A 25,733-nucleotide genomic window follows, 5' to 3' on the forward strand; every position below is an offset into this window, starting at 1 on the left:
AAAAATCTTATCATACTCGATCAACTTCAAGAAAGTTTATTATTCGTATGGATTCTGGCATTACGATACTGTATTACGGCTCGAGTAGTGTATATTCTGAAATAGAAGCAGTGAGTTGAGTGTAAGTAATATCGAGTGATCGTATAAACGCGCGCTAATAATACGCGCTTCCCTGTTAATTTTATTAATCCCTAGCGAAATAATTGGCTTCATCCTTATTTATAGTTGCGCTAATATAAGTTGATGATCATTTATTAAAACGCCAAGCGCGAATCTATCAATCCGTATCGCTTTATTTACATGAGTGTCGGCACGAATTTTTTTTTTTAATTTTAGTTCGCCGGCCTCGCATTTTATCAGAGTATTCTTAGTAGTTTTATTTCGGCGCTTTGTAATTATTTGTATGGTCAGAGCGTCGCGTCTCATCGAGGTTGCATTTGCATTCAATAAGGTTTCAGATAATAAAGTCCATTGTTTATTGTACCATGCAAAACGCGGTTAGTATGTGCATTATAGTTAGAGAAACATAAATTGGCAATATATGATTTGATTTGAGCATAATATTTATTTTAACATTTATTTTAATATTTATTCACTTAATTCGATTCGGTTAGCCAGTGATCGATCACGCGACTACTTTTTATCAAGTAAATCGCGCACATAATTAAGTCCGTGGGAACGGATGTGACTACACGGTGAAAAAATTTCGTTCCCACATTTCTTTTTTACTTTTACCGTATCATCCTTCGTGCGAGGTTTCCTGTAACAGGTATATCTTGGTATAATCAATTTTCTATAAGAGAAAGAAAAAAATAATTGTATCGGAAAAAAAAGAAAGAATAGAAAAAGAATTTAATTCTTATTTGTTGTTTTATTTATTGTATGTTTTTGTTTCCATAATGTAAACTAATTAATCGATTTTTATTTTATGTAATTATCTTTTTGCCTAACATTTATATTCTATATTGTATAATAATAAAAATTCATAGGTATATGTACATTTTTATTTATATTGCATTCTATGCATTCTTCTCATATTTTTATTTCTTTAATATTTTAATTGTTTTTATTGATTGTCTAATATCTTTCATTAAACACCTATCTCATAATACAATATTGAAATAAATTCTTCAAGGAATATTTTGTTGAATTATTAGGTAGTTTATAATGGAAGGAGGTGGAGTACTTACAGCAGAACGCAGTCCTGCACGTGCGAATTTGCATGTAGCTTTCAGTGAAAAAGGAGAGGTAAAGGAGCGCAGAGAAAAATTTTTAACAGCTAAGTATGGATCTCATCAGATGTCTCTTATTCGTAAAAGACTTGCGGTTGAAATGTGGCTATTTGATGAGCTAGAAAAATTATATGAATCAGTTGTAAGCATGAAATCAAATTTTTTCTGATTAGAAGTTACTATATATGTAGGATATAATTTAGCAATTTCTTAAATTTACAGAACGAAAGCGGCAAAAATCGGGAAGTTGAAATAGATATAGATGAACTTCTTGATATGGACAGTGATGATCATAGACGTAGATTTTTACAAGTATGTGTATATATATATAGAACGATCATTATCAAAATTGATTATTTATTGTTTCATTTTCTTTGTTATAGGAGTTGCTAGTTGATACAAAGAAACCACCACATGATATAAACGTAAGTATATTCACCAACCTTGTCTAAACACTCATTTTAACGATATTTTCTTCCTTAAAATTTCATATTTTGTGACTAATTCTCCATAAAAATAATATCTGGTAGTTCTGAGAAATTAATAAGGTCGGTTATGGTGTGTACCGTTTATGGTTCCAAACAATTTGTCACTAACGAAAGTTTATCTATTTGTTTATATGTTTCAGAAATTCATTAACGATTTACTCGAAAAAGCTAAAACACTTTGAAGAACTTCCGTGTTCTTCTTAACACTTACGTGTTTGCAAGGACTTTTTTGAAGCATTAACAAATTTGCTCAGATTTTGGAACGAGTCAAAGACATATTCAAGCCTTAATGAATCGCGTACAAACGCGACTCAAATGCCAATTTATCATTATACTTGGATCGAACACAACGGGGAAAAGAAAATGAAAAGAACAAAAAGAAAAAAAAATTCATCAAATGACTCTGCACATTTTTATTCTAGCGTATATTATTTCATATTGAAATCGTAAGCATTAGTGTCTGACTTATCTCAGTACAACGGCTAACTTTGTTAGTTATTTATGTGCGCATCGCATATCAAGTAATAAACCTCACAGTACACGGAACTGCCTTGCTGTACGATCCATCCAGTGTGATCTATAGTAGAAAACATTTGTTCTTCTACACTCTAGTTTTGTATGCATTCTAAACTTCATTGTTCGTAGTAACATTTATGTTATTAAGGATGATTAACTAACAAAGATACTTCCAAAACGTTGTAATTATATCAAATAATTTGTATGCATATCCTATGTTCACTGAATTGTCTCGACTGTGGATACGATTGGGTTTGAAATGATCGATAATTCTTATGTTGTAGTTTAACGAATTAATACAAAACTTTTTCTATTTATTTTAGGAGATACTTTAAGAGAGTAGATATGCAAAATTTTGCATCGAATGCTTGTACGAATTTAAAAAGGAAACAAAAAGAAAAAAAAGAAAAAAAAAAGATGAAATCTGTTTGATAATATAATAAAAGCGTGTATGTTTCAGATGATATTATTACTGGCACAGTAATAATTAAAACGTGGAAATGACACCTATTGTTGCTCCAGTACCGAATCAGTATTGAAAATTATTGCGAAACAAATTAAAGTCTGCCGTAAGTTTCTTGTTCTTGGTTCTTTTGAATAATTGTTGTTTAAAATCATTCAAAGTTCTTGTTAATGAAGAGAGAGAAAGAGAGAGAGAGGGAAAAAAACATAAGAAAAAGTATGAACATTCCTAAATTTAGAAAGATATTAAATTTTTTATATTTTAACAACATATCGACGATTTTTTAAATTACTTTGTTATTTATATAATCATGTTGTTAATTTTCAAGATTTTAAATTACTATTTATAGACATGTTGTGCTCGTTTAAGTGATCGATCGATCATTCTGTGACGAATATTTAATAGATCAATTTGCATGTTTATCTTGAAAAAAAAAAAAAGAAAAAAAACATACGGAACGAAAATGTACAAGACTTCTGTTCTGACGGCCTCGTTCGGATAAAATAATTGTAAATGCGTATAATTTATTATGATGTAATTCGTGCGAATGTATACGTGATTCGAATTAACGCCTGTGTTATGAGAAAGAGGGAGAGAAAGAATAAGGGAAAAGAATTCATCGTCGCAATAGAGCGCACGCAATCATAGGTGACATTTATACGATTTACCAATCAATCATTTAACATACGAGCTATTGTGTAAAATGTATCCATAGTTATTGTAAAAGAGGAAGGAAGTGAACTTAACGCGAACTTCCGGACAACCCAAAGGATCTCTTGCACCGATGTATCTCGCATTAATTATTTAAAACCAAAAATGAACAAAAAAAAAGACTGCACAAGTGGAATTTACCTTCCTCTTAGACACCACATGTTATATACATTTATAGATGCGTACAGGAAATCACCGTCAAATGGCAAAACAGGATGATAAAATGGATATATTATCGAATACGTAGTATCAGATGTTGAATGAGGAACCGACGGACAAAAATGTATGTAAAGAAGCAATACCCACACCATGTGATTACCATAACGATATATATATTCACGTGAAAGAAAAAGGAAAGAAATGGGGAAGAACTTCGTGGCTATCTCATGTTACGAAGGAAAACGTACACACCATTTTTGTAGTGTTGTTAATCCCCATTTGAAGAACAGGAAAGAATGATTTTATCCAAGCAAGGCTTAGTGAATCACGATTATTTTCACGAGATATATTTGAGTGTGCAGAGATTTACAGCTGCCGCTTATCGTTTGGCAAGAGCGTGATCTTTGTAGACTTGATTGAGGGCATATAGAGAAATGTGTTTAGAATATCATCACTCACCCTCCACCCCTTTTTCAAATAAGAAATAAACTTCCATACGATTTAGGCGGATAATGTGTAATTAAAGAAAGAAGAAAAAAAAGAAAAAAAAAAAAAAGGAAAGAAGTCTTCTCAACTCAATTATGTAATTATATTTAAAACTTTATACGACGAAATATATGTGAATGTGTAATTAAAATTAGAGAAGTAAAAAAAACGAAAGAAAAAGAAAAAGAACTACTATACAATAAACCTTGATCTCGTAATGAGTAGTGCAATCGTTCGACGTGTTCGTTCAGCTCAGATCAAGCGAAATCATGTGACACGTCGTGTCATTTAACGAATCGATTTTTATGTCGAACGAATACGTCAGAATTTAATCAGAGTTTATTGTATTAGAAACGATACAATCAATTGGTGCACTTGTGATCCAGTGTGTGTGGTACAACGGTATGCGACCTTCGATAGAGTTATGTTCATCGAATCGGAAAGGGGAAAAAAGAAAAACGAAGAGGGAAGAGTAAGAGGATGATTATTGAAGTTTTGAAATTTTATCACCAGGCAGAAAAATTGTCGCTGTATCTCACAGGCTCCTTTGTTCTTTCGTTTCTCTGTTATAAAATAGAAACGTGTTCAAGCGCTTTGCGTGTAATGCTCGTTGGCATGTGAAGAATGTTTCGTAACGTATATAACGTGTAATCGTTCCGGCTTCGTGTCTCTAAAAAAAGAAAGGCGTTGGAAACTCGTGTGTAATTGGTATGATGCGATTTCAACATTATTTTCTCGGCGAATCGTTTTTGTAGGAAGTATGTGGTACATTCGATGTCTCGTAGAAGAAGAAGAAGGAAACACGACGAAAGGCGAAAATATGTACATCCGTAAAACGACACTGGAATTTCCCATCCCCCCCTGTGTGAATGCCTCTTGGAATGTTAATATTATAATACTGAATCAAATTAATCCATAATACTCTTAAGTAAGAGGGGAAAGCACTTTTACACTAACTACACGAAATTGAGACTTTCGCGACAAAAAAAAGAGAAAAAGAAAAAAAAGAAAACTGAAAAAACAATAAGAAGAGATTTAGGCAGTCGTGTTCCTTACGTTTTAAATTGGCGGTATTCGTGTTTCCACGAGGAAACAATATTTTGCATCAACATGTACTGATTATGTAAGAGATTGTATTTACTTGCACAAACAAAATAAGAATTGAATAACAGAAAAATTTATGGCTCGTTCCTTTTTCTTTTCCCTTCCCTTTCTTTATCCAGTGATCTAATTATGTATACGACATTAATAAATTAGAAATTTATTACCTAATCATAAGCGAAATTTACATTAAAAGAAAAATCAATATCTCTTTACTTTCTTTAGAAATTGTAACTAAAAAATAAGAGATGAAATTTCAATTGCAAGAATTACATTGCCATATTGAAAATATTTATTCACCTACGTAGGATCCAGTCTGAAATAGTTCAAGCGAATTATATCAAAGGTTTATTCGTTATATTGTACAGAATTTCATCAAGGTTATAAGGCGTAGCGGCCTGCGATATATATTCTCATGAAAAAAGAAAAGAATTCTGAAAACATCAGCTTGAATAAAGATATATGAGATCGATATACGTAGTGAATAAATTTGTGATCCGTAAAAACATTCCTCTATGGTTACTATACATCTTTTCTCATCATTCGTAAAAATATGTCGCTTGTATAGCATCGTTTATATCACAATGTCGCAGAGACATTGCATCATGAATGAAGCGTAAGACACGTTAATCGATCGGTTTCGCAATTGGAACAAGAGAGAAGATTTATATAAATACTTTACATAGCGACGTCCCTTCGTTCATGTTTATGAATTTCTGATTCCAAGCGCCTGCTCCAATTCCGCGCGTTTTTGTTGGACCTTCGTGTAAAAATATCGGCACACAGCTTCCTGGGCCCACGGTTGATAATAAAATTCTGCTCTACGTTCCTCTTCCGGGTTACCAACAACGTCTATCATCGTTTTCAAGTCTCTCGTTTGCGATATAATCCATTTGTTGATGAACTGTTGAGGGTCTTTGGCAAAACTCAAGAAGAACTCCCGGTTTGTTTTCAATTGGTTAATCGTCTCTACTGTTTCGTGAATTTTATTGTCGAGACTTTGGATCTCCTGTTGGCTCGCGGTGGACAGTAAGAAATTATTCATCTGCGTTTTTAACGTGTCGTCGACCTCCACTTCTATGTCGTAACATGCGGTCTGCTTCGTTTCTGTACCTGATGAAACAAACGGGTTATTTTTCATTATTATTGAAAATCGTGGAAGACGGCACGCATTGATTGATCTTTACTGACAGATACCTTCGACGCTAATAACGTGATTGATTACAATGGGATCCGGAGGATGAAGCAATGGATTTAAACGCTGTGGTATCTCTGCAAATTTCATCCTCGAGCAGGCGAATATTTGCTCAAGATATTTATCACAGTTTATGAATTCCCTTTCGTGACTGTCTTGAAGCTTGTGTGTCTTTATGTACTGCCAGAGAGCGGAAATAATAACGGGCCGAGTTTGGGTATGTACACCTAGAAGTCGGGCTAATCTGGGATCTAGTTTAAACTGTAATCAAAAAAATCTCTATTGAATTCCAATTTGAGCCAACTTCGAAATTTAGACTCAATTTAAAGAAATCAGAGTTACCTGTAAGGGTTGGTAGTCGAGAAGCAAGAGAATAGTGCATCGAACATTTTTATCTCCAGGTCTTTTCACTTGGAAACCATCAGTTTCTTGCGTTGTCAATGTACGGTGCCATTCAACCAAGTGATTATCAGGTCCATATAGATCTTTATCCAACTCTATAACTAGACTTTTAAAAAAGGAAGAGAACTTCCTCTTCACCTAAAAACCGTGTATTAATGATATAAATGAATTATCTTTCATTTAAATGATCTACGATTTTCTCTTTGAAGATAAAATTGATTTTTACTTTGTTGGGATCATTTTTCGTATCGTCTAAGAGTCGTCCCTCAACTCTAAGTTCCCAGGAAGCGACCGAACCTTCCTCACCCTCGCCAGCTTCTTTCGCTGGATAAAATGTATTCGAAATGAATATTCGCAGTTTCCTTTTTTGTTTCATTGGGCGTTTCAGCGCTTCTTGTATATCCAGTCGTTTTCGCATTATAGTCGCATCCAATTTTCTCTCAAACGCGAGTAAGTCCATGTAAGCCTGAGATTCAGGCACTAGATCACGTACTTTCTGCGGTAGTATTTTGTCTGCCAACTTTTTCTTCTTCTTGGATGTGGAATGTGAAAAATCACTGTTCCAAAAATACCTATATGAGTTTGTGTAAAAATCATAGATTCAAAAATCAATAAACCAATTTTAAAGCTTATGAAATGCAGTGAAGTTCCTGGTGAATTCGGTGAATGGTTTGTTTTCGACATATTGATGATAACGAACAAATTAATAATTTCAAAAAAATTAAGTAATCAAACCGATAAGATTTAATTGACATATTGCTTTTTGAAGTATATGAAATCATAGATAATAAAATCTATGTCTAATAGTTAATGAACTAAGCTAAATCTATGTCTAATAGTTAATGAACAAAATAGTACAAAACATGAATGTACATAGTTTTAAGAAATCACAGATAATAAAATCTATGTCTAATAGTTAATGAACTAAGTTAAATCTATGTCTAATAGTTAATGAATAAAATAGTACAAAACATAAATGCACATAGTTAAACAAAAAACATGCGACGTTAGTGCACTTACGGTTTTTGTTGCGACATGGGAATACGTTGATCTGCGCTTCTTTTTCCAACTGGTGGAGTAGGCATCGGTCCTTGACGCATATTTGAATAAGGTTGATTCGCTCTTATTATACTGGCTGGACCAGGGCCTGTAGTGGCCATTTGGGGAGGCGGAGTAAATCCAGATCTCTGCTGCATCTGTATAAAAATTAGTTAGTAAGTTCCTTGTTGTCCCGATTAATTGAATCATTTGGATTCTTGTATACTCACAGGAAAATTTGGGCCAGAATACTGGCGTAAATTAGGAGGTACAGACGATGCTGCATATCTTTGTGGTGGAGGGCCGTTATTCCCTGTATTTGGTACAGGAAACCTTTGTGCCATGTCTTTTTTTTTTATGATTATCCTATTGATTGAAACAAGTACTTTTACACATACAGATATTTGTCAACAGCTTATGATCAACAAAAGAGTTTCAATGAAATTATATCATATTTTATTATACAACAGAATCACACGAATGTACACAATGTTTCATTATAGTAGGAAAGTTTATTTACATGTGCTGTACATAAAGATCATTTACATTCATACGCGAGAGTGAATAGTTGGTGCTTTTTGAACAAACATTGCGTCTTCACTATCAAACTACTGGGAGCAAACAAAAACATAACCTCTAAATGCGTACCTAATTACAACCTTACACAGGTCGCGATTAACTGCGTTGTTTGTCTAAGTGTCGTAATATCGAACAAAATAGTGAAATTCATAAAATAATTGATAGAAATGCAAAGAAAACGAATGTTCTTCGGACAGAATCGGGTGCATTTTTCTCCAGAAACACAGTACTCACTCGGCACGCTCGAAACTGCAATGTTTTGATATAAACCGAGGTATAGAAATGGCTTGATATAGACCGAGGTATAGAAAAAGAAAGAAAAGAAACGAATTCGACGAATAATGAAAAAAACCACCTACGTTTCAAAAAACTTCTATGCACTAGCAACTGGGGTTAGCAGTTCCAGAAAAAGCGGCGGATTACGCATGAATAATTCTTCGCCTCCGCGAGAGGGCGCCACAAACAAACACACATTGCACTCCCGAATTATTTCCCCTCAGCGAAAGAAAAGTTCTATCAAATCCGAAAATTACACTAATAAAGTCTCTTTCCTGATTTTATTTATTTATCAATTGTTCATCAAAGGTTTTACTCATAATTTGCCACGAAACGAAAGTAGTCAAATCGGAACACAAGAAAAGTTTTGCACTTTTGCGTCGGTTCTTTTAAATTTAAGATAAAATTGGCAGTAAGTGCAATGATAAATCTCGAGGATGTAAATTTCCCAAATTCTCGTAGTAACATCTCTATGAATTTGTTCCAACATTAAATAAATGATTAATAGGCAGTAATAATAGAGTACCTTGAATACCACCTGCGCACGCGGATTCACGAGAAAACAATAATTAATCATAAGATGCGTGGGAATTTAATTCCGGATTCCCGAAAACGCGCTTAAGTCAAGGCGTCGACGATTCTGACACGATCATCCGAAAAGTCGCGAAGAAGGATAACGACATTCGACTCGCGATTACGTGTCAGAGGTGGCTGAAATTATTGAAATTCGACGAAAATTTTGCACGCTAACGACGAAGGGGAGAATGGAAATACACAGGATGCCGTGATTATATTTAAACTTGAGTCAGTAGCTAGCGATTTCGCCGGTGAATAAGTCTTCCATATTATTCGAATGAAAGTCGCGTTCATTACGCAACCTCCCCCATTATCACCCCCCTATTTCAAGTAAATATTTAAACGGTGTATGATTCATTACATATTATTATTCGATCGTCAGTAGAACCGTTCTCTAATGCATATTAGCTATTTAAAATGGCCATTCGTAAGCTAAGATCTCATCAAATGTGCTTCTCCAAATGTTCCGACTATTAAGCTACATTTCGTTAACCAGCTTCAGGATTTTACGCGATTTAAGCATTTCCCCCTCCCATAATTGTTTTCTTAAATACAAAGTACAATTGTTTGTATTTCGTACATGATTCATATTTGAATTAAAAAGAATTCTTGACCAAACGCTTTTAAATCGCTCGCCTTTTGGCGGGCTTTCATCCTCGATCTGTTGGCTCGTCACATAAATTCAAAAAGTGGATCAACGTAATAATAACTCGACCCATATAACGGCTGGTTATTTAAAGAAAAAATACTCTGTGACACTTTGCGCAATCCAATTTCGTTTTTCTTGTTTTATTTATTTTTTTTTTTTTTGTCGAATATTTAGAGCAGCGTAGCGAGGGAGAGCTTTTGAGTAACAATATGGCGGCTTGCGGATGGAACTTCAGGAATCTAATACGGAACGAAACAAAGATCTTATCTCTTGTAAAAAAAAAATTGTATCTCTTCATTGGTTCTCCTTCGTAAATTATAGCTGCAGTTGGTAATAATTGTGGTTTTTAATAATAAAGTTAAAAATAACAAATTACTGGACTTTCAATCTCCAAGAGATTAATTTTAATTTTAAACTTTATCTACAGAATTATTTTAATTTTAAACTTTATCTACAGAGCGCAGAAATTTATTCTAATTTAGAATTTTCTAAAAATTCAGTCACAGAATTTTTACTGTACTTCAAATAGTACTTAATTTAATTCGGGATTTAAATTCAAGTTTTATTTATAGAATTCGAGTTTATTGGCAGTTGCATATTTGCTGTGCTATTAAATAGCTAATTTTAACGCGAGTAACTATTAAAAACATGGAAACAGGCAAAACAGTGAATAAGTAATATGACCAAGAAAGCGGAAGGAGAACTGTCTCGAATTAGTCAGCCTCTCGATCTATTACCACCTACAGTGCGTAGTGCATTAAACGAAACACGAGGAAAGAACATTATTACAATTTAACGGAGAATTTTAGAAACATGAATCACATTAAACACATATGTATCATTAAATAAATTTGATTAATTTTTATAATATTTTACAACATAGTGTACTTGATGTTGTTATTTATAAAGGATCTATATTTGTATTGTACAAATTTTAAGGTTTGCATGAAAGGAATCCAGAGATTACTGCAACAGAAATTTGAAATTTGAGAATTTTAGGAATTTAGGAATTCAAAGCTTTAGAAATTCGTACAACACAAATTCGTAGGAGTAGTTTAATAAAATCGAAAGACTATCCATAGAATTTCACGTTTGTTTCGATTCACAATCAAACACACTAATATGCAAATAGCTTCATATCGAAACCACCCTTATCTTCTTTCTAATCTTTACACCACCCCATCTACTCGCTATAATGTAACGACTATAAGCAAACAAATGTCTCATCAACCACGAAAAAGTTCCCACACTTCCTAATTCTAACCAAATATGATCGCCCGAATCCTTATCCATTGCACGTGTATCGCAACGAGTTTCTCGTGGAGACGCAGCTTGCCAGCCACGATTTTGGAAATCCTACGTCCAAGTGAATAAGCTGCTAATATTAGATCGTCGAAAACTGTGGAAAGCACGTACGCATACACTAATAAACATAGGTGCATGTGTAACGTTGTCTTTTTCGAAACATAGGCGGGCACCACCCGTGTTGGACAGTTTCCTCCAAAGCGTGGGCCGTGTTCCCGCCATCTCTGCGGAGTATAAGAGGGACCAGCACTAGGACCAAGCACTTCAGTCCTCTCTCGACAAGCGTCACAAGGTACAAGGATGGCTCTCGAACGTCAAGTGCGCGCCAAGGTATGAACACGAGGACACCTTTGTGCATCGTGCAAGTACACACCTTGTTTCGTGGAAGAATCTGAAACCATTTCCCGTCGTGTGGAATTCGCAGATCGTTGGAATCGCGCTTGGTTCACAATGGCATTCTAAATTCGGAAATCTGCCGTGAATTTATTTACAGTGAATGTTTGATGCAACCGCCGAGTACCACCCACCCTCTTTCGCGACGCGAACTTTTGAATTTGTGCGGTAGAAACTTTTCAACTTTCAACTCCGTTTGAATTTATGCCGTGCAACTTTCATTTTGTCTATGAAATTTCCAAATCTCGAGAACTTCCGAAACTTTTGTAATTCTAATTTTTACACTTGCTTGATGCAAGCCTCTCTTCAATAAATTCCCACGTTTCCATTCTATACTTTGAAGGTGAAAATAGGGTGAATACTGGCGTATTTGGTTGTGAATTAAAATAAATCATTGTGGATTTTATTCTCAGTTTTAGTGCTCCATTGAGTTGGCAATTAATTCTTGAGGAAAATTTTAAGAATCAGATGATTTCGTTCGATGAATTGGACAAGTTTTGAGAGAGAAATGTAACTTTTAAATACGTCTGTAAATTGATAGCTCTTAGATCAAAATTGATTCAACCAATTTTTCAACGATCTCAAATTAATATGTAGTATATATTTTTAATTAAATTTCCATGGTAATTAAACAGCGACTACATTTGATTGTCCCATTGCAGATCGCTGCGAAGCGTAACCCAGAACAGGAAAGAGAAGCCCAAGAATGGATCGAGAGCATTTTGGGCAAAAAGTTCCCGCCAGGTGAGGCCTTTGAAGACGTTATCAAGGATGGACAGGTGTTGTGTCATCTGATGAACAAGATCTCCCCCGGAGCCATTTCCAAGATCAATACCACTGGCGGACAATTCAAAATGATGGAGAACATCAACGCGTAAGTTTACTTTATAAATAATTTCTCACAAATTAATTGCAGATTTTTATTTAGTTTCTGGAAAATTTAAATTGGCAAAAGCACATAAAACATTTAAAAGTCCAAAGTCTTTATAGCATTTAGTGGAATTAATCCGCAATATCCAGCATTTAACCAGAAACATTTTTCCCATAAATTCGTTTTTTGCTCATATGAAATAAGGAAATTTTTCGGTGACATTATTTGGTATTATTGTTAGGTTCCAAAAAGCTCTGAAAGACTATGGCGTGGCCGACGTCGACGTGTTCCAAACGGTCGACTTATGGGAGAAGAAAGACATTGCACAGGTGGTGACGACTCTCTTTGCTCTTGGTCGTACGGTAAGTTTCATTAAAAATTAGGTTAATGGTATTTAGTACCGACGGAGTGCAATTAGGGAATCGAGTGGATTATTCCATTTTCAACCGTTGTAATACCACTGAGTATCATCATTTAAATTCCGTATTAAAATATTACTTCCAATACTACTTTCCAAAAAAAAAAAGTTTTAATCTCCGATCATTACAAAAATTTCCTCGCCCTCCTTTTAAAATTTTCATATCACTCTTAAGATTTGAAATAAATATTAAATGAATTAATCGCCGCTTTTCCGTAGACGTACAAGCACCCAGAATGGAATGGGCCATATTTGGGACCTAAGCCAGCTGATGAATGCAAACGCGAGTTCACCGAGGAACAATTGCGCGCTGGTGAGACAATGATCGGTCTACAGGCCGGTTCAAATAAGGGTGCCACCCAATCTGGCCAAAGTATTGGTGCCACTCGTAAGATTCTCCTAGGAAAATAAGCCAGCACGATCGGCACGCGTTTTTAGATTTCAAGAAAAACTCACACCTTGTATGTACATGTACATAAACCCACGCACACATATATATTATGTATTTATTTTGTATTTTGTAATTAAATAATAATATATATATATTTTATTCATTAACAAAAATCTTCATTAAATCTATCCTCGCCCTTATTAGGTCTCACTGTCGAGAGATCGTTTCGTTTATTCTAAATTTTCCGCCGATTTCTAAAATCTCCTTTGAGGTAAAAATACAAAGCAAAATGGCGGACGACGGAGCCACACGAGCGATAACAATGCTTTTTAAATTTCTGTAGCAGTCTTTTATAGAAACATCCAGACATCTCGTGTTTCTCGATCTTTAAATACGATTCTCGATTTGTCGGACGATTTACGATTGTTTTTTACTACAACAGGAGGGGCTCCTCGTTTCTCATAGTGTTTTTGATTAATTTTCCTCTTGTATCGTTTATACCGTGTCTAATTGAGAATTCGATTCGTCACGTAACAATTATTTAGAATAATAGAGAATTTTGAGAGAATGTGTAACAGAATTCTGGCAAATTGCGATGACGACGTTCTTAGGGGATATAATTGGAACGGCAGAAATAAAAATATACCAGTGCTAGAAGGATGGTTTACAGAATGTCTAGATTCCTGTTTTCAGATTGAAAAGCAAATAGGAATAATTATATAGGAGTTTGTTAACGCGCAAAGACAGGGGAATTTATTAAAAGCATTCTGTTGCTCGTTGAAGAGCGAACAATTGTTTGTTGTACTTGTTAAATTCGCGATCAATTTTCACGTAATGTAATTCCACTTTGGTATTGCCTCAGTTTTGAATGGCTGCCACATGTGTGCATTTGATATGCAGAATGAATAGCGCTTTGTAGTGCTTTGCACAGTCATTGTTCTAGTCAAATGCAGCTATTGTTGTTGTTTGGGAACTGTCGTCAATGAAACTTTTCAGCGAAATGTTAATATTATAAAAACAAGATTGCGGAGGATTTACTTAAAAAGTCGCAACATATAAAGTTAGTAGCTTCTCGTTTTAGAAGAGGCACAGAAAATTAGGAAGTAAGTAGAAAATTAGAAGCAGAAGATTTTATTTAATAATTATTTCGTCTTGAATAGAAGATTTTATTTAGTCTTGAATTATTTTTCAGTCTAGCACCAAGAAATTTCCCAATTACGAATTAAATTTCTACGATTTAAAGAAAATTCTGCCGAAAAAATTTATAGTAATATTTAACTTTCGCAGACTGTTGCAAATTAATTCCCCGAACACAAGCGTAAAATTGGTAAAATTGGTAAAGGAACAGTTTTCTGGCAGCAAATAACAGGTGGAAGTAAATTGAATCGCAACATGTCCGTCTAGCGATACGAAAATAGTGATATTGTAATTCGCATTGTGTATCGTGGTTGTGCACATAGCTCGCGGCAAGATTCGAGAGTTTTGGCACGGCCTTCGTCGTAACAGATCGGTCTAAAATTATTTTCGTTCCTTCCAGATGCGTGAATCTACGTCGTATAATTTTGGAGAAACGTCTTCCATCATCGTCCCTAATAACCTTCAATATTAATGGCAATTTTCGATTTAGCGGGGGCTTAAGATTTAAGTGATTCCATCACGATAATAATTAATCGGTTATGAAATAAGGGTTCAAGATTGGATGTGTTTATTTTGCACGTGACACGTGGATGTTATTTACAAAATGAAAAATTATCGTTTAGTGCCAAATATAAATTATTATTTATTTTTCTTTTGTAAGATACTCGTCACCGAATTCAAAGAGTTAGTAATTTAATAAAATTCGAATTTTTCAGAATGGTGGTTGAAGTTCAAGGTCGTAGTGATTAGAGGAGGAGGTAGTAAAATGTAATATTACGATGATCTATATACAGATAAATTTTGACGCGGATGGCTATAATAAATCTGTGGATAAAGATAGGAATTATTTCATGGTTAGGTGCGAAGTACAGTAATATATATTTTGAACGAGTATCTTTCGTTTGATCTGTTGCTTTTCCAAACTTCGTGAAAAGAAGGAAATAAAAACAAAAGAGAAGAATTAGAATTTATAAAATAAGAAAGAAAAAGAATAATGAAACGTCTTAGTTTATTTTTGTGTTCCCCTTATTTGTCTATCATTGCCCAACATTATTATTGTCATTGCTTTTCCTCAAGTTCGAAGCTTTATTTTCATATTAGTGACAAAATTATCAGACAGAAATTTCTGTACATAATTTTCAATTTCTCATAAATTAATTTAATTCGTATAAAAACAAATTTTATGTTAAGAAGTTAATCTTTGCAACTATATATAAAAAATGGAGAATATCGTATAAAATATATTAAACATACTAGACATTGTTCTTTGTACAAAATATTAACATAATATGAATAATGTAAAATTTAATGGATTGTTAATTGTAAGTTTAATATTAAATTTTAATTGGAATTTTAATATTAATCTTATCATCGTAGGATTTTCCAAATCGTACGATGTTCATATTCGTTTAAAGAAGATGGCACTACATGGTGGATAACATAATTCCAAAAATATCGCCTGTGTTTCGTTACATATCGTTTCACAATATAGTTGAAGCTTTATTGCAAGATGGCACTGCATAAACCAAATGTGCCTTCAAAATTCCGATGTAAAAATTATAAAAGAGTATTTCAGATAAGCAATTTTTAATTATTGAAACATTCCTTGAAACTTTTAATTACTGAGACATTCTCCAAACAAAAAAATACTTCTTAAAAAAACTTTATACATGGATTTACTTTAGTTTTAATTTTTTCTAAAATCTTGCTTTTAACTAAAGAAGAGATAAAATCTAAGTAATTCCATTACTACATTGAAATAAAAGAGAAAAAGTTGCAAGATCTAAAAATGGCGGGAATTCTACTTTCAAATACCCGAACATTTTCACGATAAATCTTTCATCTCTGAAGTCCATTTCATTTCCTGGAACGACATGCAAGCACGATCGTTTCAAGTAGCACACGCAGCGCGAAATAAACAGAGGATACATGATAAATATGCATACGTTGAATGAAAAATGGCCAACTAACATCGAAACGAGATGTCGCGGCTGGTAAAACTTTTGCCTGCTGGTGAATGTGAAAATAAAATGAAGTGAAGTTGATCGGGGTAGGAAACGTTGGTCTCAGGAATAGACATGATCGAGGTAGTCGTTCTCATTTCTTACATACTTGGCGTGAGAAGCAACTGTGCCTTTTGATATGGCGCCAGCCATAGTCGTAGCATCCGGCAGCAGCAGGTTTTAATTTAAATCCTTTCCCTCCGGCATTCTCCAAGACCGTGGAGAGTTAATTTGAGTGATTCCGTATCGGATTTCTACAAGCCGTCTCTTGAATCTTGATTTCCTAATTTACGAATCTTGGCACTGGCCGGTCGAACGATACGCGATTTAAATATTATAGCGAGCTAACGAGATTGTAAACAATGGCAGCAACGGGATATTCTCGACCCTATTGTTTGAGTAAAACGGCACGAAGGGCGAGAAAATTTCGAATGATCTTGAGATTGGGAAGAATCGAGTGAAATTTTGCTGAATTCAATTCTGTCGGAAAATGAACATCATCTTAAAATCGCACGCTTGAGTTTATATACGTCAGAAAGTTTGGCTTCGAATATTTGGAAATTTAAACGTTTGAGAACTTACAATCTGGAAATAACGAGAGCTTGAATGTGAAATTTTTCCGAATTTCGAGTCGCTGATTGAAATTTGATTTACATTCGAATCGTGAGAATTTTAATTACAATATTTTCGGAATTTGAACTTAAAATTAGAAATTATTGTTGCTTTGAAATAATAGCCTCCTCACTCGTGGTTTCAGATGCGCAAGATAGGTTAATATGACGTATTATTTCGATCATTTTTCACGTCAACTACAGTACATTATTCCTGAATTCGTGTTACATCGCGGATGCAATTTCTGGCATTTGTCTGCCGTTCAGAAACTGCATATGACACACGAATTTTTCACATGACATATTCAGATTTTACCAGGCAAAATGGCGGGCCAACTTTTGCGCGGTTACTCGTCTTTGAATCGAAATTACGTTCTTCTTCGAAAACTTGATCAATCCTAATAGCAATATTCAATTTAGTTTATAACATGGTTTTTAACAAAAATCACGTAAAAACATGCAGTAGAAAAATTTCTAGGGATCTGCGTCTAGGAATCCATCGACAATTTGGCTGAAGAGTTATTTCCTTTTTCCCAATTCAAATGATAAAAACCAGTCTCTTCGTACCCAATTCAACCAAAGCTTTTGAACCAATAATTTCTTAAAATCTCAAAACTTACAACCTCAATCCCCACGTTGCTAATCATTCAATTATACGTATGTACAACCGTCCCTAGAAGCCACGACATTTGGAAAAATTCTGAAAAACACACGAAACGAACGATGAAAAAATGAATTTTGTGGGGAGAGAGCCAAATATTTCCAGGACGATCTCTCGGTGTTATTCACCATGGTTTTTAACAAAAATGACGTAAAAACATGCAGTAGAAAAATTCCTAGAGATCTGTGTCTAGGGATCCTTAGACCATTATCGACAATTTGGCTGAAGAGTTATTTCCTTTCTCCCAATTCAAATGATAAAAACCAGTCTCTTCGTACCCAATTCAACCAAAGCTTTTGAACCAATAATTTCTTAAAATTCCAAAACTTACAACCTCAATCCCCACGTTGCTAATCATTCAATTATACGTATGTACAACCGTCCCTAGAAGCCACGACATTTGGAAAAATTCTGAAAAACACACGAAACGAACGACGAAAAAATGGATTTTGTGGGGAGAGAGCCAAATATTTCCAGGACGATCTCTCGGCGTTATTTCGTCACGCGACCAGGTTTGCGCAACGCGTCCGCGGCAGAGTCCAGGGCGATTCGCGTGCTGCCCGAGTCGTTATGTCACTCGAATGTAACAAGTGAGCGGACTTGGAATTGGCAGCCAGCGGGGGAATTATTAAATCGGCTGTGCAGGAGAGTCGTAGGGGCGGTGTATTTCAGCGCTTAGGTTACCTTGAAAAATATTCGTCACCGTGAGCCGGGAGTGCGTGCGCGCGAGAGCGTTGTCACGGCTACATGAAAAACTGGGCCGGCTGCCTAACTTCTAGCTTGCCTTTCTATTATCGGATCCCTATCAGATATCATCATTATTGAGGGAACTTTATTGGCCACCGAAATACCCGCGGCCGCGAAATAAATTGTCGCACGTGCGACAAGGGCCGACTAATCTGCTTTGTCACGTTTAACGAATGCGTTAACGAGCGATTAACGAGCATGGAATTTGCTTGAGGGATCGATCCACGAGACTCGAGGTCAAGAGGCCAACGCGTATTAAATCAGGATAGGTCTGTCGAGTATGAACGCAGGTTAGGGCAAAACGTAGAGCTAAGAGTTCCTACATTTAAACGCATCCACGATTTGCAGGAAGGTATATCAAAGGTATTTGTTATAAGATGAATCCAGTATTTAAAGTTCCATTTCTTTAGCCACGAAAATTGACAATACAATGCAGTCTAATGAAGTTGAAAGCCAACTGCATATTATAATAATTATATTTGAGTGAAGTTCAGATGATGAGAAAATTCCATCGAGTCAAGCGTTACGTTAGTAAAAGGAACTTACAGTTGTAAGTATTGGTTCTAGATCTAGATCGGGGAAAGCGATAATAATAAGATACGAGGAATCGAAGTTAGAAACTATGGGGAGGGAGAATTTCTTTTTTTTAATTTTTAACTTGAAAAGCGAGCAGTTTTCAAAATCCACAACTTCGTTAGTCCGTCTTTTCTTTCAAAGATTCCACGAAACGTTGCAAAATTGCAATGTTTCTCTCAAACAGACGGGCTGTTACAAAGTGCCATTTAATAGAAACGCGATTCCACCGAATGTTCGAATTAACAATTTATAGGTTGATCCGGGCGATTAATTCAGCGAAACAGTTACATCGTAAAAGCTGACCAACAATGGCGACTAATTAAGCCAGGTGTTCGACGAGTGGCGGCCGCCGGCAACAAAGTGCGCGAAATTGCATCAAAATTAGGATGCTGACTGTGCCATTGGAAAAGTGGAATTGAAGATTGTCCAAGTAATATTGGCAGACGTGGTTCCTGGTGAATAATGAATCTCTATATTTAACTGCGTACAAGTGAGCGCGTAAACGTAAGAAACAGAGCTTTCTTTGATGATAATTATCCCCGGGCAGGCGAAGAGTGCGCCGCGTGTCTTTCTTTGTTCGCGAATGGCACAGGAGAGAAAAAAACTATATTAAAGAGGTTACAAGCAGCAGTTCAGTTTAGTGGAACGTAGGAGGTGAATTCTCGCGGATAAATTCCCCAGCACAATAAATTCGATCAGCGGGAAATTCGATGGCGAATGGACCGCGTTTTTCATCGTGATGGATAGGCAACCGGCTACCGGAAGCTGCGCCGTAAATCTCGCAATAATTAACTCCCGGCGAGGTGAAGCGGAATTCTTCGTCGCCCTGTGAAATGTCCCTTATCGATTTCATCCTTATTTCGGTCGTGATTGTTGCGAGTCAAATTTATCGATATTACACCTCGGTTCTCTAGATTTTCCTAAGAAAATTCAGAATTTCGATTCTGAAACTTGGAGATTTCCAGAAATACCGCTTCTCGCGTGTCACACTGAGAAATACTGACATTTGAAATTACCTTGACAAAATTGAAATACAAGTGGAAACATGAGAGTACAATGTGCACATTTTTCAATTTTCTCGAGACACTTAAATAATCTCAAGCAGAGATTTTCAGGGATTTTACCTGTCACGGATTGAATAAATCGCATTGTGTTGAAACGGAGAGACGTACTTAATATATTAATATTTGGACGATATTAATAGTTGCAAGAATCGAAATAATGTAATATAAATAATATTTGCAGTAGTTAAAAGTGCAGGGGATTAGCGCGTCCATTTGCTTCGTTAGAATCGCCGGCCTAATAAATTTTACAAATCCATCTCACCCTGAGAGTTCTTCGTGATCAACCTCTTTCAGTGAATTCACGATAGAGCTATTGCGATTGTGCCAAACTGCAACATTTTGTAAGTAAGTCGTTCGCTTTACCAACCGGGCTGTCATTGATCAATATATCCTCGTCGAAGACTAACCAGATTTGAATTGTCCCTGAACCAATCTTTGCTAATAACTGGAATTGATAATAATAAAAAAAAAAAAAAAAGATAAGACATACAAGACGAAAGAGAAACGACGAGAAACGATAATATGGTCCCTAACTTAAACAGTGTTTCTCGGTCCTAAGCACCAAAATGAAAAATAGGTACCACCACTCGACATAAAACATGACGTTAATGACATTTTTATCATCACACGACTGAAAGGATAAACAGGGATAAAGGGATACACGCGAACGATGGAACATTTCTCTGTTTATCGAACATTGTGGGAGTAAGTTTGAACCGAAATTCCATTTATACCGATCTATTTGGATCTCCAACGCCGATCTGACAAACGTGTTCAATCCCACCGATTTATTTCGAAGCAAAAACGAACGTCAACAAAATGTACAGCAGCAGAGAATGCTGCTGTACACTTCACCGATGGCTGTTGAACGACTGTTATGCTAAACTTGAACTTGGTTCGGAAGCAACAATGTGGCCTGGGCTAAATTTAAGCTAGATCGAGGATTATTGCAAAAAGGAGAAAAAAAAGTGTCTCGATTACTCGAGATTTGCACCCGCGAGCCTGCTGTCAGACTTTATTTACATCTAATTCCGATCCAACCCTGACCTAACCACGACCGGACCAAGGACTATTGCAAAAGATAGTTTCTAGATTAAACGCGGGCTTAACTTAGACCTGGTGCGAGGCTAACTCAAGTCTGGAGTCCAATTACGATGGATCACTGATCTGAATAAAATTGGATTTCAAATCACTGACGGGATAGTTTGGTCCAGTTGGTGGACTTAGGTTACACACACACGCACACACACACACACATATATATATTTATGTGACACAGAATTGGGATAGTTAAACTCGACACGAATAGAATATAATTTGACACTTATTCTCAGGAAGTGATTAAAATTTAATTCTCTGTAATATGCGAGTTACACTCAAATCTCGTCGAAAGTAATTCAAACCTAATGAAGTGGGGCTCGATTTCGGTGCGACGTTAAATATAAGATACGTGCAGACATAATTTACAGCAAATTCAACATGTTCAGATAAAAATAATTATATCTCCTACACGATCGAGTAATTACTCTTACGCAGTTAAACCTCTCATCGAACCCAGAGAATCAAATGGTTAGATCTAAAGGGACTTTATAGATGAATTATTTCTTTCTATCAACATAACAGCTATCTTGCAGCGAATCGAAAGCTCCTGTACAACAAAAGTAATTTTCTCTTAGTTGTTTGGCCTGTGTTAAGTAACTTTGAAATTTTTAAACAACTTTTTTCTGTAATCGACGTTATCCTCCTTCGATCTTTTTCCCCTTCGATTCCGTTCTCTCCTCTGTTCTCACAGGCTGAGTCATCGTGCGTGCAAGTGTCTCGAGGGCGTCTGCTAAGTCACATGCTAAATTTGGTTACCTTACTAACGGGATTGTATTACGCGCGTGGGCTTATTCTAATATTTCTGATGGCTGCGATGGCAACTAGGCTGCCCTCTTTCTATACTTGTATCTGTTTCCCTGAGCCTCGTGCTCTCCACCAGCCGCGATAAAGGGGAAGCAAGTGCTCCTAAAACTCCTATCGTCTGGAGATACCCTCTGGTTATAAGAAATAACGTGTACTCCTTACACGTGACAAGAGTCATCGTTTTGAAATCAGTCCAAGATTTAGTAAAAGAATTGCTCTCGATTATTCTTTTCGTTTATGTTGCCACGTGTTTGTAAACATGCGACATATTTTTCACGTGATTTCTGTTTTATCTTGTTGAAGACAAATGGATGGAAAAATTAATCATCGGTTGAGAAATTCGAGGAAAAAATTGTCTGAGTGAGTGACCTAGTGGTCTTTCTTTTTTTTGGGGGGTTCAGAAATTGGTCTTGATGATCCGGGAAGAAAATTTTATGAGATTGTGTTGAAGAATTAACATTGGGCTTGATGATGGAAAAAAATGGGGAAGGTTTTTGTGAATTATAGACGGCCAAAATGAAGTTTCTAGGAATATTTAGTCCAATATATTTTAGGTTAAACATAGTTGAACCTAAATAGTCGTAAAATCTAGTGAAAAAATTTTAGCATTTTTCTAGCATCCATATTAAATCCAAGTATAATATTATCTCTATAATATTAATATTAATATTAATACGTAAAGTACCTAATCTATCCTTAATAAGTGCGATTCAATTATATTACATTACATTCTGTAATTACATTACAATTTAATTTTCCGTTTAAAATACAAAATTGCCCGTAAACGATGATGAATTCAAAGTATAAAGCTTCTCTAAAATGCGAATTAATATAAAAAATTCACAGTTTCTATTGACTGAGACTCGGGTCGAAATCTGAGGGAATTCTAGAAAACTTTATGCTGCTATTTTCGCGGGAGAATGAGATTAGATTCGAAGAAAAATTGCGAGGTTTTCGGTGAACTGAGAGGCATGGGGGGGAATTGAATGGATGATTTTCGAGGGAGAGCTCTTCCTCGATCATGTAACACCCGCAGCGGGACGGAAATAATTTCAGCCGGTGAGGAGGGGCGAAGAAGCGAGAGACGGTCAAGTGGAACAAGTCAAGAATTTCTACATCATACGTTGCACTGACTCAATTTAATAGTGGGATCCACTCCGGTGTCGTGTGAAATATCTCATCTGGATTATCAACTGGATTTCATCACCCAAAGAGATTTCCTTCGAAGAGCAATAAGAATTATTAACCAATTTCATTTAATAAAATGGATCAAAATGGATTTTTCGCGTGGAATTCTTTAGATCTCAGAAGAACGGAGCCGTACAAAAATTGTAAGAAATACAATAAATACAAAATAGAAATATAAGAAGAAGATTGTGTCTTGAGAGAGAAGAGCTCTTTTTAAAAAATTACAGCTCTTTTATTCTCTTCATTCTGACTTTTGAAATCTAAAAATTTCGACGTTGAACGACGAAAGGGGATGAGATTCATACCGGAAGAAGATCAGACGACAGTTTAGGAATATCACCCTGATCCCTTATGACAACGTTCAAACCTATTTTAACGGGGGAATAATAAAATATGTACAACTGCGCGTGTATAATTAGAACATTGTCCGGAGACCACGTGACACGTCACACCGTGGAGTATCGTCCCGCTGATTGACAACGAGATTCGATTATGTTTCTGAGAATGGACGTCCGTTCAATCGTGATCAAAAATAGCAGAAGCCAGAAGCTTAAAAATTAATCGCCACGCGAAAAGTGCTCGCTCCTATGTATACGTAATCGAGAAGGTGCAACGATCTCATAGTGTTCTCCATTATGCAACACTGCGTTACTGCAAAGAAAATTCACTTGGATTTTCAATGAAAAAACCAAGAGAACAGTCGAATAATCACGCGGAATAATTTATTGCAACTTTTGGAGCTGTTTATATATCATATCATATGATCATTATATTAACTTTTTGAAGACCGAATAATCTAATTTTTATTATTTTCATTTCTCTGCAAGGAAGAGCCTAATTTTTACTGTCTTGATGACTCATGTTGTTCCTACTTGCCCGTCTTTCGTGTCTCACGACACAAATTTGGTTGGACTTTTTTTTTATTTCGGTGCGAAAGCGCGGTAGAAGCGTAGCTTCTCAAGGATCGAATTCCGGTTCTTCTTTCGTTCGATAGGGGCGGCGTTTCCGAAAAGTTGCTCGTTACCGAGAGGAGAGCCACGTATACATATGCATGTGAGAATACACTCATCCTCTATTAATAGCATCTTGCTCAAATTTCTATTTTTAGAAAGACTTATACGCGTGCACGTGGCTTTATGTAAAAAGCTCGCCGACTATACATATGTACATGACCGCGCTGTGGTCACGCCCACGCAAGCCTAGCTTTTGGAAAGCCATTGTGCTGGACTACCTTGCTCCAACTTGAGGATTTCTCCTATGCGAGATTTATCCGAGTGTTATCGACTTGGCTTGCTAATTTTTCTGACACATTATAGCGTGTGTCTCTGTCAGAGATTTTTTAAAAAATTAATTTTCATTTATTTCGAGGTAGATCGATGTTGTTCTTCTGGGTCATTCTTACCTCAGTTTGAAATTTTCGAAGATTTATCCAAATTATGGTTTCCTTTTCAATACGTACAATTATTTCTCAAGATTTTGTTTGGAAATTCATTTTCCCTTATCCAAATGTGAGATTCTTTGGCCTAAGTTATTCACGCAAATTTTGATATTAAAAATTAAATTATATAGTCATTTTTTAAGAAAATTCCCCTCTCGAGAATTAAGTTCAATCTGGGGTAAAGAAGTTACTCTATCCAATTATATGAATCGATAATTTTTAATAGTGATGAGTTTCTCATAAATACGTAAGATACAGACTCAAGTTTCATTCTTGTCATTTTTTAATACCTACTTTTCCCAAATTGTGTTATTTTATATAATTATATAAGGATGCTGCGTGACAATTGGATCGATCGAAGTTGCTCATCCTCTTTTGTCAATTTTAAATGCAATGACAACGAGCGAGGTGATTACTACTGACGTAGGAGAAATTCGACTTTTGGAGGGAAAAGTTTGGGAAAGATTTCGTTGACCGGGTGCCAATTCGGTTTGGTGTTAATCTAAAAATTATGGTATCGCGTTGCTGTTGTCCGCGAATGCCATTAGGGCCCGGGAATTAGTCCAAGATGTATGAGTAATAAATTTATTTCGGTGTTTCTCTCGCTGGTTCATCGCTCAGAAAACATTCTCTTGTGTAGTACAATGTAAACGAATACCATATCGTCACCAACGTGACTCATACTACTATCAACAGATTTTTACCACCTCCTTTCAAACAATTCCTAATTTTAATTCAACTTACTCTCGTGAAACATTCAATCGGCAAAGAAAACGTTTTTTCAAAAAAATCACGAGGTTTGACGAAGTTTGATATGATTTGAAACTAATTGCAGGTTCATTTCAACTTGAATTCGAATTAAGTTAGAGATCACAAAAGCATGCTTCAGAAGGTGTATTTTCAAAAAAGTGGACACGTCATCGACTGAAATAAATCAACAGCCGACTACATCGTGATAAATACGTATTTCAATTCCTTTAGATTATTATCAATTTAATAATTAATTTAATAATAATAATCTAGATTGGTGTTTCGCCAAACTTCCATTTACCGGAAAAAGCGAATTGATTTCAAGAAGTCGCGACAAACAGGTCAGATTTGATGAAGTTTGACACGGTTTGAACTAACGACAAGTTCGGTTCAAGTTAAATTTG

The 25,733-nt window shown here is 35.6% G+C and overlaps 3 protein-coding genes across 10 annotated transcripts; 2 read left to right on the top strand and 1 right to left on the bottom strand.

Annotated features, from left to right (window-relative positions):
• Nucleotides 1-6: 6 nt before the first annotated feature.
• Nucleotides 7-4,498, top strand: LOC122537939 (protein phosphatase 1 regulatory subunit 14B). Of its 4 annotated transcripts, none has more exons than XM_043671610.1 (5): nucleotides 7-121; nucleotides 1,158-1,374; nucleotides 1,455-1,544; nucleotides 1,616-1,657; nucleotides 2,560-4,498. In XM_043671610.1, the coding sequence occupies exons 2-5, from the start codon at nucleotides 1,168-1,170 to the stop codon at nucleotides 2,569-2,571; spliced, it is 351 nt and encodes a 116-aa protein (XP_043527545.1). In that variant the 5' UTR covers nucleotides 7-121; nucleotides 1,158-1,167; the 3' UTR covers nucleotides 2,572-4,498. The 4 variants fall into 4 exon arrangements, with proteins under 4 accessions (XP_043527545.1, XP_043527544.1, XP_043527542.1 ...); XM_043671609.1 differs by having other exon boundaries at nucleotides 2,697-4,498; XM_043671607.1 differs by having other exon boundaries at nucleotides 8-121; nucleotides 1,861-4,498.
• A 993-nt stretch (nucleotides 4,499-5,491) lies between these two features.
• LOC122537941 (brahma-associated protein of 60 kDa) lies at nucleotides 5,492-8,832 on the bottom strand. 5 transcript variants are annotated; one of them, XM_043671617.1, is made up of 7 exons: nucleotides 8,730-8,832; nucleotides 8,022-8,157; nucleotides 7,774-7,949; nucleotides 6,980-7,310; nucleotides 6,694-6,891; nucleotides 6,348-6,612; nucleotides 5,492-6,269 (listed from the first exon to the last, which is right to left on the bottom strand). In XM_043671617.1, exons 2-7 carry the CDS (start codon nucleotides 8,133-8,135, stop codon nucleotides 5,863-5,865), a joined length of 1,491 nt encoding a protein of 496 aa, XP_043527552.1. In that variant the 5' UTR covers nucleotides 8,136-8,157; nucleotides 8,730-8,832; the 3' UTR covers nucleotides 5,492-5,862. The 5 variants fall into 5 exon arrangements, with proteins under 5 accessions (XP_043527552.1, XP_043527551.1, XP_043527549.1 ...); XM_043671616.1 differs by having other exon boundaries at nucleotides 6,354-6,612; nucleotides 6,980-7,325; XM_043671614.1 differs by having other exon boundaries at nucleotides 6,980-7,325.
• Nucleotides 8,833-11,351: 2,519 nt separating this feature from the next.
• Nucleotides 11,352-13,412, top strand: LOC122537943 (muscle-specific protein 20). Its single transcript, XM_043671619.1, has 4 exons — nucleotides 11,352-11,506; nucleotides 12,232-12,443; nucleotides 12,682-12,802; nucleotides 13,078-13,412. Exons 1-4 carry the CDS (start codon nucleotides 11,477-11,479, stop codon nucleotides 13,267-13,269), a joined length of 555 nt encoding a protein of 184 aa, XP_043527554.1. The 5' UTR covers nucleotides 11,352-11,476; the 3' UTR covers nucleotides 13,270-13,412.
• Nucleotides 13,413-25,733: the final 12,321 nt, after the last annotated feature.

Source organism: Frieseomelitta varia, unplaced genomic scaffold, assembly GCF_011392965.1.
Source record: "Frieseomelitta varia isolate USP_RPSP 00005682 unplaced genomic scaffold, Fvar_1.2 scaffold_940, whole genome shotgun sequence".
Lineage (NCBI taxonomy): Eukaryota > Metazoa > Arthropoda > Insecta > Hymenoptera > Apidae > Frieseomelitta > Frieseomelitta varia.

Excerpts from the sequence above, each read along its gene's own strand:
- LOC122537939 (XM_043671607.1), top strand. The coding sequence starts at position 1,168 with ATGGAAGGAGGTGGAGTACTTACAGCAGAACGCAGTCCTGCACGTGCG. Across the intron at positions 1,545-1,615 it reads ATAGACGTAGATTTTTACAA|GAGTTGCTAGTTGATACAAA; the intron begins GTATGTGTATAT and ends TCTTTGTTATAG. Across the intron at positions 1,658-1,860 it reads AACCACCACATGATATAAAC|AAATTCATTAACGATTTACT; the intron begins GTAAGTATATTC and ends TATATGTTTCAG.
- LOC122537943 (XM_043671619.1), top strand. The coding sequence starts at position 11,477 with ATGGCTCTCGAACGTCAAGTGCGCGCCAAG. Across the intron at positions 11,507-12,231 it reads AACGTCAAGTGCGCGCCAAG|ATCGCTGCGAAGCGTAACCC; the intron begins GTATGAACACGA and ends GTCCCATTGCAG. Across the intron at positions 12,444-12,681 it reads ATGATGGAGAACATCAACGC|GTTCCAAAAAGCTCTGAAAG; the intron begins GTAAGTTTACTT and ends TATTATTGTTAG.
- LOC122537941 (XM_043671614.1), bottom strand. The coding sequence starts at position 8,135 with ATGGCACAAAGGTTTCCTGTACCAAATACAGGGAATAACGGCCCTCCA. Across the intron at positions 7,950-8,021 it reads ATTCTGGCCCAAATTTTCCT|ATGCAGCAGAGATCTGGATT; the intron begins GTGAGTATACAA and ends ATTTTTATACAG. Across the intron at positions 6,270-6,347 it reads TATTAGCGTCGAAGGTATCT|GTACAGAAACGAAGCAGACC; the intron begins GTCAGTAAAGAT and ends TTGTTTCATCAG.